Source organism: Periplaneta americana, chromosome 3, assembly GCF_040183065.1.
Source record: "Periplaneta americana isolate PAMFEO1 chromosome 3, P.americana_PAMFEO1_priV1, whole genome shotgun sequence".
Lineage (NCBI taxonomy): Eukaryota > Metazoa > Arthropoda > Insecta > Blattodea > Blattidae > Periplaneta > Periplaneta americana.
Genome location: NC_091119.1, coordinates 78,889,314 through 78,905,467, shown reverse-complemented (window position 1 = coordinate 78,905,467; position 16,154 = coordinate 78,889,314). Strand labels below are relative to the sequence as shown.

At 34.6% G+C, this 16,154-nt stretch overlaps 2 protein-coding genes across 3 annotated transcripts in view; one reads left to right on the top strand and one right to left on the bottom strand.

The window, feature by feature from the left end:
• Positions 1-8,125, bottom strand: part of Usp12-46 (Ubiquitin-specific protease 12/46) — a 56,337-nt gene extending 48,212 nt beyond the window's left edge. For both annotated transcript variants that reach the window (XM_069820828.1, XM_069820829.1), the window contains exons 1-3: positions 8,016-8,125; positions 7,678-7,758; positions 7,171-7,387 (exon numbers count right to left, since the gene is read on the bottom strand). In XM_069820828.1, coding sequence (XP_069676929.1) covers positions 7,171-7,387; positions 7,678-7,758; positions 8,016-8,018 — 301 coding nt within the window. In that variant the 5' untranslated portion in view covers positions 8,019-8,125. The remainder of the gene's footprint in view (positions 1-7,170; positions 7,388-7,677; positions 7,759-8,015) is intronic.
• Positions 8,126-8,356: 231 nt separating this feature from the next.
• On the top strand, positions 8,357-12,318 carry LOC138696199 (uncharacterized). The gene is made up of 2 exons (XM_069820830.1): positions 8,357-9,050; positions 11,175-12,318. The coding sequence occupies exons 1-2, from the start codon at positions 8,357-8,359 to the stop codon at positions 11,993-11,995; spliced, it is 1,515 nt and encodes a 504-aa protein (XP_069676931.1). The 3' UTR covers positions 11,996-12,318.
• Positions 12,319-16,154: the final 3,836 nt, after the last annotated feature.

Genomic DNA, 16,154 nt, shown 5'->3' with positions numbered 1-16,154 from the left:
ACATTTTCACGCTACTAGGCCTTGTTTCGTGATAATCGACATGCCTTCACTAGTGAGAATTTGATAGGATGCAGAGGTTAGTAAAATTGAAGAAAATTTTTAGCACGTATTTTCGAGTTTTTAGTACATAGTTTTAGATTTATAGCATATAAAAACAAAAATATTTTCTACATTTTTAGCACATAAAATTCCGGGTCCTACTGATAACTTAATGATAAATCTTTAAGTCTTGCAAGTATTTATGTAGATTCAGTATCTTATAATCTAATAAAAATTTTCAGGCAACAATGTTCTGGTATTCATGTTCGTACCTTTATTAATTAAATGGGTACAGCCTGTCTCTGTAAACACAGATAGAAACGCAACCCTGGCGATATACTTGCCAAAATCTAGATACAGTTAACTTGAAATTGGAACAGGCAAGAACAAAAGCAATTGGCTTCATTTCAGATGGCAGCCAGTCTAATAAAAGACATGGGCAAACTTAGGAACTTGTGGGAAAGAGGCAAAGTTAAATGCAGCATACCGAATCCAGCAGATGAAGACAAGAAGATCTGGGCATTCTCAGATGCTGTCCATATACTGAAATCAGTAAGGAACTTCTTTCACAACAAAGCATCAATGTTGTACAAAAATGAAATTGTCAACTTCTTTCGTCAGGTATATAAACTCGTCACTTGTCATGAATCTGCAGGACTCGGGAGCTGTCCTAAATTGACAGCTGCTTATCTTGATCCTATTTCATTGCAATATATGAATGCGAGAATGGCATTCCATTATTTAATAACAGCATCGACAATGCAATCAAATTTTTCCATAAGACAAATTCTAAGGGGGTTTTTAGCAGTGACGGGACAGAAAAATTTACTAGAGATATGAACGATCTTGCCAATGCTTTAAACTCATCTATTCCTAAAAGAGAACTCTACAAAGGATCGATATCATAACACTCTCTTAAAATTTCTTGAAATTTTGAATTCAGAAAATAATACTTTCGTCTCAGATAGAACACTAGAATCCCTCAAAATTACTCTAACAAGCACTCTTGGAGTTTCTGACTATTTGTGGAACAAGAAATTCAAATACATACTCTCTGCTAACTTCAACCAAGACTCTCTAAAGAGCCACTTTGGCATCCTCCGTTCTCTAACTAGTGACGACCATCCATCTATATACAGTAAAACCTCCCTAAAACGAAACACCATCTTCCAAGATTTTTTTTTTTTTCACAAGTTTTCGTTTTACAAAGGATTGAGTTTTGGCAAAACTAAGCATAGCCTACTGCAATATGTTCACTATAGGAAGAACACAATGAAGAAATAATTTGAAATAAAAGTTACTACAGTACATGCAAGTGAATTTTATTTTCATTATTATTAACTTACGTAATTGCAGCCTCTCTCTCTCTGCGCCCTAGTTTCAGGGGCCCCCGCATTTCTTTTAAAGTGCATTGCAGCGATTTTTTGAAGGGAATGTTGTAGGATTTCCTTCGTCCTGCATCAATTCAGAGTGTAAATTGCGCCCTGATCCATCAGTTGTGTGTGATGGAAAATAGATTAACTTCACGTTAGATAAATCAGTCCTTGGATGGAGGTAGCATTGTCTAAAAACATTATCTTACGAAATTGACGTTTCATTGCTCCATTAAAATTATGAAGCCACTCTTCCATGATAGGCTTTTTTATTATTATTATTTAGTTGGTTATTTAACAACGCTGTATCAACTACAAGGTTACTTAGCGTCGATGAGATTGGTAATAGCGAGATGGTATTTGGCAAGATGAGGCCGAGGATTCGCCATAGATTACCTGGCATTCACCTTACGGTTGGGGAAAACCTCGGAAAAAACCCAACCAGGTAATCAGCCCAAGTGGGGATCAAACCCGCGCCCAAGCACACCTTCAGACCAGCAGACAAGTGCCTTAACTGACTGAGCCACCCTGGTGGCTGGCTTTTTTTTTATTATTATTAAATCGCACAGTTTTACTTTATTCGCACTGTTACTTCACTGTATTGGCATATTATACAAAACTCAGAATGAAGAAACCAAAATGTGAAACTAAATTGACACCACACTACAATTATTCACAGTTTTATTCTATTCGCACTGTCCTTTATCACTGTATTGGCGTGCTAGCACAAAACTGAGAATAAATGAAAGAAAATGCAAGAGGGTTGGAAGAAGTAATGGTACAGGAGGTCAGTAACCTGAACAGGTCCTTGACAATAAGCACAGAATAGTGACATGGTTAGAGAAACTTCACCCCCAACACCTGATAAAGAATAGCAAGTCTTTCAGATCATTGCATGTACAGTCACACAAAAAAATTGTCATGTTTCGTACAGTATTATCACAAAATTAAAAATGTTTGAAAGATTTTAGCAACAGTTAGGCTTAAAATTATCTGTTTTAGTCAGGTTTTTTTACCTAAATGGTGTTCAAATATGATTTCGTTTTCATGTTAGACAGTTTTCCGTTTTAAAGTATTATTTTACATAGGAAATCATTCCATTCCCAAATTTATTTTTCTTTTGTGCAGGTTTCCTTTTTATAGAAGGTACATTTTAGCAAGGTTTTACTGTATGTTGCAATCTGTTTATGTTCTCCTTAAACTTGCCTTGGTATCAGGAACAAACAGTGAACAGAAAGGTGAATCTTCAGCCACTTCTTTTGTAAACAAAATCCATGGATAAAAATAAAACAATAAAATTAAGAAATTAGTATAGGCCAGCATCAAGTAAAAGGTAGTTTTAATTAACTGTGATGCTATGACTGGGAAGATCAACTATCTGAACTGAAAAACGGTGCTCCTAAAGATTATTTAGCAAGGTGCATTGAAAGAAAACCTTGTAAAATCATTCATTGTGCTAACTGTGCTGTTACATCGAGAAATGATAATGCCTCTATTTTATCAGCTACTATGGACAAAAATAAAGGATTAAAAGGTGTTTAACAGAGTAGATTGGAATAAACTGATGGGAATCCTAAATAAAATCAGTGTGAACTGGAAAGAGAGGAGGCTGTTCAGTAATCTTTATATGAAATGGGTCAAAGTTAAGATACGAGAAGAAATGTCTGAAGGAAGTGATATAGGGAGAGGAGTACGTCAAGGATGCCCTATATTACCTACTCTGTTCAACATCTACTTGGAGGATTTAGTGAAGAACTGTTTGCAGAACACGGGAGGCGTGATTAAGAAACTAATAAATAAAAGCAAGTGGTATTTGATGGAAACTGCCCTGATTTTAAAAATACACTAATTTCGGACACCTCTCCTCCAGTCCCCCCCACCTCCTGAACAAAAATCCTGGCTATGGGTTTGACTGCAGTAATGGCAAAAGTGCATCATCTATGTTCGTGTCACCAAGGTTCACTCACAAACAAAGGTATGTGAAAATGATCATTTCATTATACAGATTCTTAATACAATTTATTTAAGACGTAAGTAGTTTTCTATAATGTGGAAACTTTTTCAATAGAGAAAACATTTTCAGTCCCTTGCGATTCTGCTTTTACTGTATTATGTGAATCTGCGAATACTTCTTGTTGTTTAGTCAACTGTCTGCAGACTGACTCGAATCTCATATGTGACACCAATAACACATCACTCATGAGACAACTTAGCCAGGAGATAATGGAGTAGAGTGGCCAGTTCCTTTCTCCCTTCATTGCATACATCACTAACTTCGTAACTTATTTCACTCTTCTCTGTAATAATATTGTTGAGTGGATTAAATAATTAAATAAACGTCTTTAATAATTTCCATTTATAAAATTATAAAATAATAATCTTACCCACTTAAATTTTAAATTCCAACTCAACACTGATATTCATAATCCATGTAGAACTACTAGACAGATAAATAACACAAAAATGATAACACCAAATTTTACTAAATATGACATTAGATCAGTATTATATACTGGCTCAAAATATTACAACTCCTTACCATTGGAAATAAAAACAATATCAAAATTATCTCAGAAAGTCAAACAATATGTAGATTGTAGGGTATATTTAGGAATAGATTTACTGAGTTCTTATTAATGAAACTTGAACATATCTGGTAAGAATGTACAGACTAAATTTAGGTTTAAGTTTGCTAAGTTCCCATTAAGTTAAGTAGGTGTATATGAATTATACAGATCCAGAAACAAAATTTGGACCACCAGAATTTTCCAAGTTCCAGTTATAACATACTACAGATGCTCATTGCTTACAATATATATTGCCTCATGAGTGATGTGTTATTGGTGTCACTTATGAGATTCAAACCAGTCTGTGGACAGTTGACTAAACAACAAAGTATTCATAGATTCACATAATACAGTAAAAATTGTTCAAGCGGAATCACAGTATAGAACTTAGAAAATTCAGGTGGCCCAAATTTTGTTTCCAGGTCTGTACAAGTAGTATTTAGACTAGAGTTACGTGTAAGTTTCTTAAATTCACATTATTCCACAATCTTATGTAATTCAGTATATATAATCATTAGGCCTGTGATATTAGAGCATGTTTACAGTGAAAGAAAGCCGACTCACAACAGTATATACACAGAGTACGCATGTGTATGTGTATACAGAGACAATACAATGCCTGCGGTACAGTTCATTTAAGTACAAACTGTCGTGAAGTGTAGTGCACCCCGCAGTATGGCTCAGAAGGAAAGAAACACGTCCTGGAAACTAGAATATTTAGTTTCACAGTATGGTGCCGATGTATTCTGTATTCTAAATAACAATCTATATTGTAAACTTTGCAATGTTATATCTATGCCAAAATCCTTAAGCTGTTAAAAAATGAAGGAATGGGATTGGAGAACAGCGAATTTTTTTATAACAAGGTGGAACAAACACGACAGACTTCATTTTGCAGAGCGAACATCACAGATATCGAACTTCAACACACATGACAAACTTGAAGCAAAACATAGTGCCTGTATTGCACGACACTCATTCGCTTTCGAAACTTTGAGAATGCATCTTGTTGTTCACTGTAACCACAAACTAAACACGCAATAGACAATATATCTGCGCCCACATGTGTTGAATTACATTTTCTAATGATTGAAATGAAGTTACATAAAGACAGAAAGTAATTCCGAAGGATGTGTGTATTATTCTCTTCTGCAGAATGTACTGTACAGGACAGAGCGGTGCCATGTACTCTTTGTATCTCCTGTGGTGGGTTGGCTTCCTTTCACTGTAAACATGCTCCAGGCTTAAAATAATCACTTAAGTTATGATGGTTATAGCCACCAAAAAAAAAAAAACATATTTACCGATATATGTACTGCCCTAGGTAGAGCAATAGCTCATTAATGGCCATTTGAAAATATTGTAAATAAAAAAGTAAATAAAAATAATGTGGAATATAATGCTAGAACAGATTTAATGATGTCTTTACATGTCAATGATTATCCTAAGCATTATTTATGGAAATGATGTGTTTTTGAGACCAGCAATATATATGCCTATGCAAAAACACCGGAAATTAAATGCACTGTGGAACCAAATCAACGGCAAAGTGGAAGCCTCAATTACATACCAGAGATCAACATTCCTTGCATCAATCACGCCTATGTTTGGATGCAATGGCAGTGCGAGTCACTGCGTAGGAAGACAGTAGTTGGGTGGGAGTAGAGCACAGCGAGTTCCTTATCTAGTTGTTTACAATAGGCTAGAGCGTTCCTAGAGTCACCTGAGCTTTAGTGAAGAAAATCTGTGACTCGATCGCCTGTTAAGTTATCTATAGCAGTGGTATTCAATCTTTTTTGGTAGCGTACCTCCAAAATATATTTGTACCTCCAAACTGCATTGCAAATAAAATTACATAACAATTAACAAAAAGACTATGATTGATGTACTAAAAATGTATTAGGCCTATATTATTATTTTTATTATTATTATTATTATTATTATTGATCGCCGAATTAAACACATTATAAAATATAGATATGTGACCCTATAAACTCCGATATGTACAGCTAATTTGCTCATGCATAAAAAGTAGCAAGAAAAGAGATGTTGGAGCATCTGTAGGTATGTGTAAACCACAGTCTACTATATACAGTCACGAAGCTTGAGTTTTGAGGGTGCTAGAAACAATAGACTGTGACGGTACTATTTTGCATTGCCTGTAATAAGGCGATATTAGCGATCCTAGTGGTGAGCAACTATCTAATGTTTGCATATTTACTATGTATTGAGCTACGCGACTGTATATACTAGACTGTGTGTAAACACTGGGTCACTCACTCACTACTATTAATGACCCGTATTATCAAGACCAAGCGAGAGGGCCATGAATTCTGACATCATCCGGTTACGTAACGACTAAAGCCCGTAGCTGCCAGTGAGTCGAGCAGTCCTGATTATATGTCAGTCTCTGCTATGTACACATTACCATGGCTCACTATAACTGCGATGTGGCTGCTAAGTAAAACCACGTATCTATCACTACGTACTCCTCACGAAAGCTAGTAAACAAAATAAAATGTATTCTTTAATGTAGCTTCTATGGAGAATTACCAAAGTAAATTGTATTTAACACATCTCTTTATAGATAGCCAATTAGGCCTACTATATAAGCGATGATGATGATTGGTATGGTGGTCGTGATCATCTTCTTCTTCGTCGTCATCTTTCACCACTGATTATTCCAATGTGGAATTTTCGGTAAATTCGGTAGAAAACGTTGGTCAATATGATGAACATCAATGACATTATCGAGGATCAATGACGGGTTAAGTTTGGTTTGTTCACGCTTTTGGTATGCCTATTAAAAATCATAGGTAGGCTATATGCAAGGCATACCAAAACCGTAAACAAATCAAATCTAAAGGCTGGTTCACAATAAGCCGGGAACTGAAACGACAACGAGAACGGAAATATTGTTAAAATAAATGTATTTAAATGTGAGCATTCACAATTAAATTTCACGTTCCTGTTCCCCGGCTCTGGCAAGCTTCTCGTTAATTGTGAATGCTCACATTTAAATACATTTATTTTAACAATATTTCCGTTCTCGATTTATTGTGAACCAGCCTTAACCTGGCACTGATCCTCGATGACGTCACTGAGGTCCGACCAACGTTTTCTACCGAATTACCGAATTTTCTTTTACAAATACAACTCATTATTACTTTTAATTAGTGCTACATACTAACCTTTCTCTTTACGAAGCCTTGCAATAAATTTTTTTGGTGCTATTGAACCAACTTTCTTCTTCTGTGTGGCAATACTATAGAAGAGATCAGCAAGACATGTCAGAAGTGTTTCTTTAGTTCTTTTATTTCTTGCCTTGTACTCTAAAACCTTTTCTCTGAATGGTTTACAAAAATACAAAGCCTGCAAGACAGAATTGCTGTAGCAAGTATTCCCGAACTGTAAAGGAGAAAATTGTGAAAATAATATTATACTACGATAGCGATTACCGAAATAAATTCGATTCCAATCGTAAAGTGATGAGAAATAAGTTTCCATAAGACTTAGGTCAACATAACATTTAGTAGTAGGCCTACTTTCTGATTATTTAGAAAACATATCCATAACATATTTAAGTTTTTTGGAAAGAAAATCATCTGAATATCCAAACCAGGCAATAACAGTGATCTTATTTAGCAATCGTATAAAGCCAGAAATAATGCAATACGATAAAATTTCAAGTTACTTACATTTACAAGTCCGAAGTAGTGCTCGTTTGGAGGAAATTGATCTGATCCAATATCCCTCTCCAGTTGAGAAATGTTTGCACCCTACAAAGCACAATATACTCCTATTATAAAGAGGCTAACCTTTCAGTACTTGCATGAAAAGATAACGTCTGACTTGCATGGTATGCAGTGATGCATCTTATGCTAAACAATATTGGAAGTACCGTACAGCTGTTTCTGTACTTCTTTGCATATACTTAACAACAACACAGAGGATATCATCACCGTTGGCAGCACATTTATAAGGGTAATTAGCAAGAATAAAATGTAAGTACATAAACATTTCATTATAACATTACCATTTTTTGTACGAAAATACGATTAAAAATTATTAATTCCACATTATCAACTCATTCAACTCCCCCATCTTTACTTTTCTGACTGCAGCGCTACCTGCTGATAGAAATTGTAAGTATCACAGTAGAATAATATCTTCGGCCCTCCAAGGTTTCGAGTTTTCCAAATTTACAAGAAGAAAGTGTTTTCATCCGAATATTTTTACAGACATTGTTTACATCAAACATTTGCGGATTAACATCAGCTGTGCACACTAGGTATGAATATGTATTGATTGGCAATTAATATTTTCATACTTGGTTGGCAAGGCAACCGTCAAATGAACTGAACCAAACCTTATAAAATGGAGGATACAGAAGCAACAGAATCACAAAAAAAATCCACAAAGCGAAAGGCAAGAAATCAGTCGGAATGGAAACGAGAGAAAAGAAAACGATCAATTATTGCCGGAGAGCCTCATATCACTGTCAGAGGAGAAATGACAGAACAAAAAAAAATTGGTTCTGATTGCCTCTGTAAGTTGAAATGTTATGAAAAAATTGATGAGAAAACTAGACAAATGCTTTTCGATGGTTTTTACTCCTTAAAAACTTATGACGAACAGAATGCCTATTTATTTGGGTTGATCAGAAAACATGACGTAAAAAGAAAGAAAAACGCAGCCTCTGATAGAAGAACATGTACTTATAAGTATTACATTCGTTACAGAGGACAAGAAACACAGGTTTGCAAATTGGCTTTTGCACATATTCATGCGGTGTCTTTCAGAAAAATAAGAACATTGAGTGAAAAACTTGACCAGAACATTCTATTTCCCAGAGATGGCCGTGGAAAGCATGACAACAGACCCACAAAAATTCCCCAAGAAACAAAGGACTTGATTAAAAATCACCTCTTTAACGTAATAAAATCAAATGATTTGAAGAGCTTCATGAAGGAGGATAAAAACAGGCAAATGGTGCCAGAACTGAATGTTGCTAAGCTGTACCTTCATTTTCTACGAATATATGAATGTGAAGCTTTGAACCCACAAACTGGTGAGTAAATAAGTTATATGTTGAATTACTATACTAGTAAAGTACCAGTACATCATTTTGTTCAGAATATTAATTTGTTAGAGATGTTCTTGTAATTTAATATATAAACGCGTGTGATTTCTATTACCATTAGGCCTACAGTACAGCATGTGTCATTCAGGTAATGCTAAGCTTTAGGGGTCCGTGTAGTTATATACACTTAAGATTATTTTGTTGGTTTTGCATTAAGTAATATAGAAAGTTCTGTTAACGTTGTTCTCTGGTCCAAAAGCTATCTTATTTTCATTACAATCAAATAAATTACCCTGTACCATTAGGACAGTGGTAAGCTACCAGGAACGATGAAGTTTACCATTGCCACACTCATGCAATAGCATTATGAAAATTGTACTTTAGGATACAAGTGTTCAAATAATTTAGTGTGAAGACTAAACAAAACTGACAACTTCAATGCTTTAATAACTTAGATATTCAGTAATAACCGGTAACGTAAGTTTAACAAATTCGAAGAAGACAAAGTGGCCTGTCATATAAGCCTTTCACGGTGTAAAAACAATTCAAAATCAAGTAAGTCAAATTTGATTTAAATCAGATTCTTTTAAATTAAATTTTTGCTTACAAATCATTTGAAATTATTCTCAGATTAGTGTAAGGCAATGCTTCATTGTTTATTAAGTAGATACCTAGGATTAATAATGAAGAATCAATCTACTTGTGTTTTAACAATGTTTTGAATTGGGGTATGATAAATACAAAATATTTTTAAACCGTTTCTTTTATCTTATAGTTGAATGCAACACAAGGAACTGTCTGTAGCTTAACAGAATTTTGCAACTTATTTATCAAAGTCCTCTATCTGTTTTTAATTTGTTTGGACGACAAAGGGCTGGACTAAGCTGACTTTCCTTAATTTTCAGATATGGACTCTCCATGGGTAGCCGATCCATAACTAATGATCTCTTTTGTTTTAATATTGAAGGTGCAACTACTGGACCTGTTTCTGAATGTTGATTTTCATTGTCAAATGTTGTAGTATTCTCATTTTTTTTTTATTGATGTACTATCTTTTATGCTGTTACATTTCTAAATATGTAAGTTCATTCTAGCAACTAATTCTTGCATTTCTAAACCGTATGATTTGCAATTATTTTTCATACCTTTTCCACTTGAAGTGGGAATTTTTAAAAAATTCTTTCCATAATGGATCAAGTTTTCAGCCTGGATTACGCATTTTAAGTTAACAACAACCTTGTACACTCTTACAAGTACAACAATTCAGCATACTCAATAAAGTAACTCTTCTTTAGCAAGTTACTACTAGATGTTAACTCAACAAAAATAAAACAAACTAAAAATGAAACAACAGTTTAAATTTGAACTGCAATAATGGGTAATTAGCAAGGGACCGACAGTCTTTTACAAAGTCTGTGACAAGGTTAGTAGATCAGTTGAGATATTTAAGTAACATGAGACCAAAGATCTTAAATCACTGAAATCTCTTCATATACTCCTTGGCCTCACGTCACTTAGATACCCTCTCAACTATCACACCTTGTCACATACCTTGAAAAAACTGGTGCCTCTTGCTAATTATCCAATAATGGACTACAATAAGAAAGCAAACTGATTTTAATTATTTACCTAATGGTTATGTCAGTGTTGTTAACACATAAAGGATGTATTTGTAAATTATTTAGGCCTACTTCAAAAATTAATAATGAACATAATTTAAAACAAATAATTCTAATTTGATTTAAATCAGTGATTTATAGGCTATTATAAAAATCAGCTGATTAAATCGTGATCTAAATCACGATGATTTAAATCATTGCATCCTGAGGCTTAGTATCAGAAAATTCGTCTCCTCCACAGCTATCTTTTGAGAATCCTTGACTAATAGCAAACATATCCAAGACATTTCATGTTAACATTATGCAAATTAAGACCAGTTTTAGCCTATAAAAAATAGGGAGAAAATTAAAATAACAGTCATGGCCCATCTTAACACTTGTTTATTTGGCAGTATGAGACTTCTTATACAGCAGTCCATTGGGGGGTGGGGGGGTGATAAATAACATAAGCCTACTTAATATTAGTTTTATTTATACTTTTCTCTTGTTTCAGGGCAACTAATTCCGGGCTACATTCCGAAGGTAAAAAGCTGGCTCTACCGCAAAGTATTCCATGAGGAAGTTAAATCAAAGGATTTCCAGACACTTAAGAAGAAGCTGGATGTCTTCAATGAAAGTCACATTCACAAGATGGATGAGATGGACCTCGCAGCTAAAAAGGATAGAAGTCCCAAGAAGTCGAGAAGAAAGGGAACTGCTAAGAAACTTTCCTTAGTTGAAAATGCAATGATACCTACCGATCACAATTCGGCTGCTAAAGCTGCCGAAGCTCTCATGTTCCAACAAAAAACTGCTGGTTTGGGATGCTCCAATGTTCATTTCCCTATTGCCCCTAATTATAATACCCAAAATGCACCAACAGCACAAAATATTCAACTGCAGGTGCAAAGAAACATAGTAGAAACTGCAAAACACCATCAGCCAATGCAGAATCAGCCTCCGACATTAACAGTACAGGCCATGAATCCCCACCAAGCACACTCCGATTCCACTGGCCATCATCATTCCACTCAAGAATTCCCCAATACCCACTACCACTTCCTTGCAGGAAGACCTGGAAAGGAGCCTGTCGGCATAGGAAACCGCACCATGACACTACTGCCGCATTCCATTAACCCTCAGACAATAGGTGCCATCTCACATCATCATCCCATGCCAACCTTCACTGGAAGTATGAACGATCCCTTACAACGTGTCAGGAACTCAGCACAAAGTCAACACTATGGAGCAGCCACGGGGCTTATGCATTCTGCAGATGCAAGCCAACAATTGGACTTGTCTGTCAATGATATGACAAATGCATTCTATTCGTAAAATGTATCAATGTTATATGTTTTAATCGTGATTACATTCTTTGGTAGATGTATTTAGTACTGTGTACTCTTATGAATTTGAATGCAGTGCAGTTTATTATTTTATATATATAATTTTTTTTATATTTTTTTTTAACTGTTTAAAGTGCTTCTATAGTTTTATCTACCTTTAGAGTGAATAACATGCCCTTATCGATTGACAACTTTGTCATTGCATGAATAATAATAAAGTATAAATAAATGAAAGTATGTGTGGCAAATGTGTTCTGGAAGAAATATATGAACATTTGTGTTGTTTTATAATAAATGTGTGATATTAACTGATACTTGAATAAGAGAGCTTAGTATTTGGGACGGGTATGCTTGATGGATTGAAATATTCTAAAAGCAGGAACATTTACGAATTTAGAATTACGAGTAAAGATTTAGTCATGGGGATTGCAAATCTTTTAAAGCTATTAATTTATTTCTGTTTTTGTATCTCAAAGCTGTTTCCTATAATTCGATTGTGCCAACTGATAACGTTACTAAGTATTAGATTGTTTTCGTGTAAGTAATGTAATTGAGTGATTTTTCAAGCGGTAAACCTATTCTGTGACTTGCTACAGTCAATGATTTATTTTGTTGTTTGATAGAATGTTTTGCTTTCATAGAGTTAAATTTTGTGGGAATCAGGATGTATCAGTGTTGAAATGGGGAAAGAATGTGAATAATTGAGTGAGTGAATTGTATAACGTAAATGATCCAGTTTCTCAATGTTGATCTATACTGCGGTACAAAGCAACGTTGAAAAGTGAGAAAAGAAAATAGAGTTTGTGTATATGAAATGACAAAGGGAGACGTAGGAAAATTTGGGAATACTCCTTGTAATAAAATGTACATACTTTACTAAAAGCTTGAATTTCCTACATAACAGTATATCTTCATCCTTTGACATTGCAAATCATAACTCTTGCAGCATATTTCCTCTTCAATTTAAACAAATGTTAAATCGACTTTAAAAGGATGAATATGGAAGTTTACTGTAGACTACATGGCAGAAAAAGCTGGGCAGAATTGTTACATTTAAAGAATCTTTTCCTTTATTCTCCATAGAAGGTAGTATTGTGAGACATTTGTATCGTACTTTATGGGAGAAAATGTAAAAAATTCATCATTGAAACTCTCTCTAAGCAGAAGTGAAATGAAATGGAAAGGATGTGGGTATGATACTTCTTGAATACGACAGTTTTGTTTTGTAAATGTGCCAATTGTTAGTAATATAAGAGTTGAACTTAACAAGATTGGACGAAATGAAGTTCAAAGTGACAGAGTTTGGTCATTGACTAGGCCAGCATATGAATCGTGGTAGCATTAAAGTAACTTACGTGGTTCTAAGCCAAACTTCGTTACCTTAAAACCACCGATACGAAAAATTTACTAATTTATAGGTACAAAGACTAGTATAATGTAAACTATAAAATGCATATTTTAAAATAATATGGAAATGATAAAACGACTAACAATTTTAGTTCTACAATTTTGAAACAAAGATTGTATATAATTGTATAACACGGACTTTGCACGCTCTGCTTCCACTCTCTATGTTTCATGCAACTCTTACTATTTTCGATTATGATTACACACGTATAGGTAATCTTCGAAGAGTGTTTGTGGTACCAATATGAGTACAGTACTTGAAACAAAGAGTATTATAAGCAAAACGTTAGGGCCTATCGAAAGTACGAGATCGTATGTACTCAATGTGGTTTATTATCAAACTTTAGCTTATAGGACTTCATTTTTACAAAGAATTACAGTTCTTCATCGTCCAGTGTTGGCAACTCGATTTTTAAAACTTTTACAAAGCACTAGTTTAGCCATCGCCCAGTGTTGCCAACTCGAATTGTAACCCGCTATGGTACAGTTTAGAAGTCGCTAAATTGCTATATTGTCAATGTAAAATTAAATTATTTCTCCTGTACAAACTACAAATTTCATCAATGTTACCAGCTAAACTTAAAACCGTGGAATTGGCAACACTGATATCAGTCTCGGTGGTAGCAGAATAGCCAACATTGATTTATAAAATAGCAAAATTTCATGGCGTACAGTTAAATTATATAAATTAACGTTTGTCTCCGTTTTACATTAAGCCTGGTATCCACGGTGCTTGTTTCTGTGATGGATCCCAAGCTGGCTTCGCAAGGAAACTCCCTCAAGACATCCTTCTTAGTGATACTGACGACTCTTCATAAATTTAATACAGAAAATCATCATATTTTTATTCACATAATTCACAAAAATGTTTCAGTAATTAATTAAAATTAATTAGAGGAGCCTTTAGAGCCAACCTCAGCATGATATTCTGCATGTGATATTCCATTATTTAACAGTGGTCTGTATAGCAAGTTTGCTGGTCGACCAATATTAAACATAAAAAAAAGCTGGCTTCGCTGATGGCTAGCCTGCGTGCTCGCTTCCGTAGCGAACATGGGAGCCAGCATCGTACCCTCCACGGCACCAAGCTTGCTAGCCAGCAAGGAAACACTTGCAGAGTTTTCGCCAGCGAGAAATGTGTTGCGAGAAAATAAAAAAAATGATAACATGCATTCAAAAGAACGTCCACACACTGGAAGAGATTCTCGTTCAAGACAAAAGCCTCGCGCGAGTTTCTCGCTGGAATCTGTAGCTCAGTGAATTTTCTTGACACATTTATCAAAGATGTTTGACATTTATATTCTTTATGATGATTGAATGTAGAAAAAGTTATCACAGATGGCAATGAATTGTATTGTTTTTATTTGAAAATGAGGAAAGATGGCTGATAATTGCAGCGAGAAACTTCTCGAATTTGTACAATGTCATCCGTAGGCCTATTTATATGATACACGGGATGAAGACTACAAAAACACGAAACTTAAAGAAGAAATCTGGAGACAAATATCAGATTATATGAAAATAAATAGGGCTATATTTTATTTTGATGAGATTTAATAGTATTAATTAAACATTTCAAATAAAGTATCGGCTCAACCAACGAGCACAGAATGCATAGAGTAGATATAAACAGCTTGGAGGTGAAGCCGCTTTTGTGGACAGTCGCCATTATGATGCTACCAAAACATTGCGCTCCCGGTTAGCACATGGGCAGTTGATTGTGATGTTGCATCGTTGTTTTAATTAATAAATTAACTAATTTCAATATGCCTACATGTTCTGCGTATGGCTGCACAAACAGGTTTCCAAAAAAAATATTCCTGGAATAACTTTTCACGGGTAAATATGCATGTGTGAAATGTACTTATTACCGGTAGGCTAGATACGGTAATGAATGATTTAGCCTAAGTTAGTCGGTTAGATTCGTATTGTTCACGTATTTGTTTGATTAAGAGAAAGGATTAGTGTATTGATATTATTGTAATTAATTTTTATAATCACGAAATCAGACATGCTTTGCAGTCTTAGCATTTACGAGCGAAGCTGACCTAACAACCCATGTTGGAAGTTTGTGTCGAGTGCTATAGAAAACTGGTGTACCGAGGTTTCTCTTAAACCGAATGCACGTATTCGTTTGATGAAGAAAAAGAAATAGTGTATTAATATTATTGTAATTAATTTTTATAATCACGAAATCAGACTTATGCTTTACAGACTTAGTAGCTTCATTAACTCGGTCGTGAACTGACTTGACCCACTTGGTAATAAAACTTCACTTTTGTTCGCCGTTATAATCTAATTATATATTATAAACGAAGAGCCTATCAAATATTATATGGTTAAGAGCATTCCATTTTTTCTCTAAACAAAATCGGGACATCTATACGAAATACTGGCAAAAGGAAGAGAATGATAATTTGCGTTAAGAAGCAAGTTTCATTATTAAATCGAAGCAAATGGATCAACCTATAAAAGTAATTATTATAGGGTAGCATTTTTATTGGACTACTAGCAAAATCAGGTCAAATTGTTATTTTCCTTTTTTATCATTATTGTTTGTTTAACCTTCCAGATTTTCTATTAAATACCATACTGCAATTTGAAGAGCTACCAATTTAAATAACCTGTATATATGTGATTTATCGATGACAGTTTCGTAATTTTTGCTAAAAATACGTGCATAGCGATTCTGTATTACGAAACAAACAAGAAAGTGTGAGTCCTACAAGAAATTAGGGACA

Bases quoted from the DNA above. Each gene is read 5' to 3' on its own strand.
- LOC138696199 (XM_069820830.1), top strand. From the start codon at position 8,357: ATGGAGGATACAGAAGCAACAGAATCACAAAAAAAATCCACAAAGCGA. The intron at 9,051-11,174 runs GTGAGTAAATAA...CTCTTGTTTCAG, and splicing joins AGCTTTGAACCCACAAACTG to GGCAACTAATTCCGGGCTAC.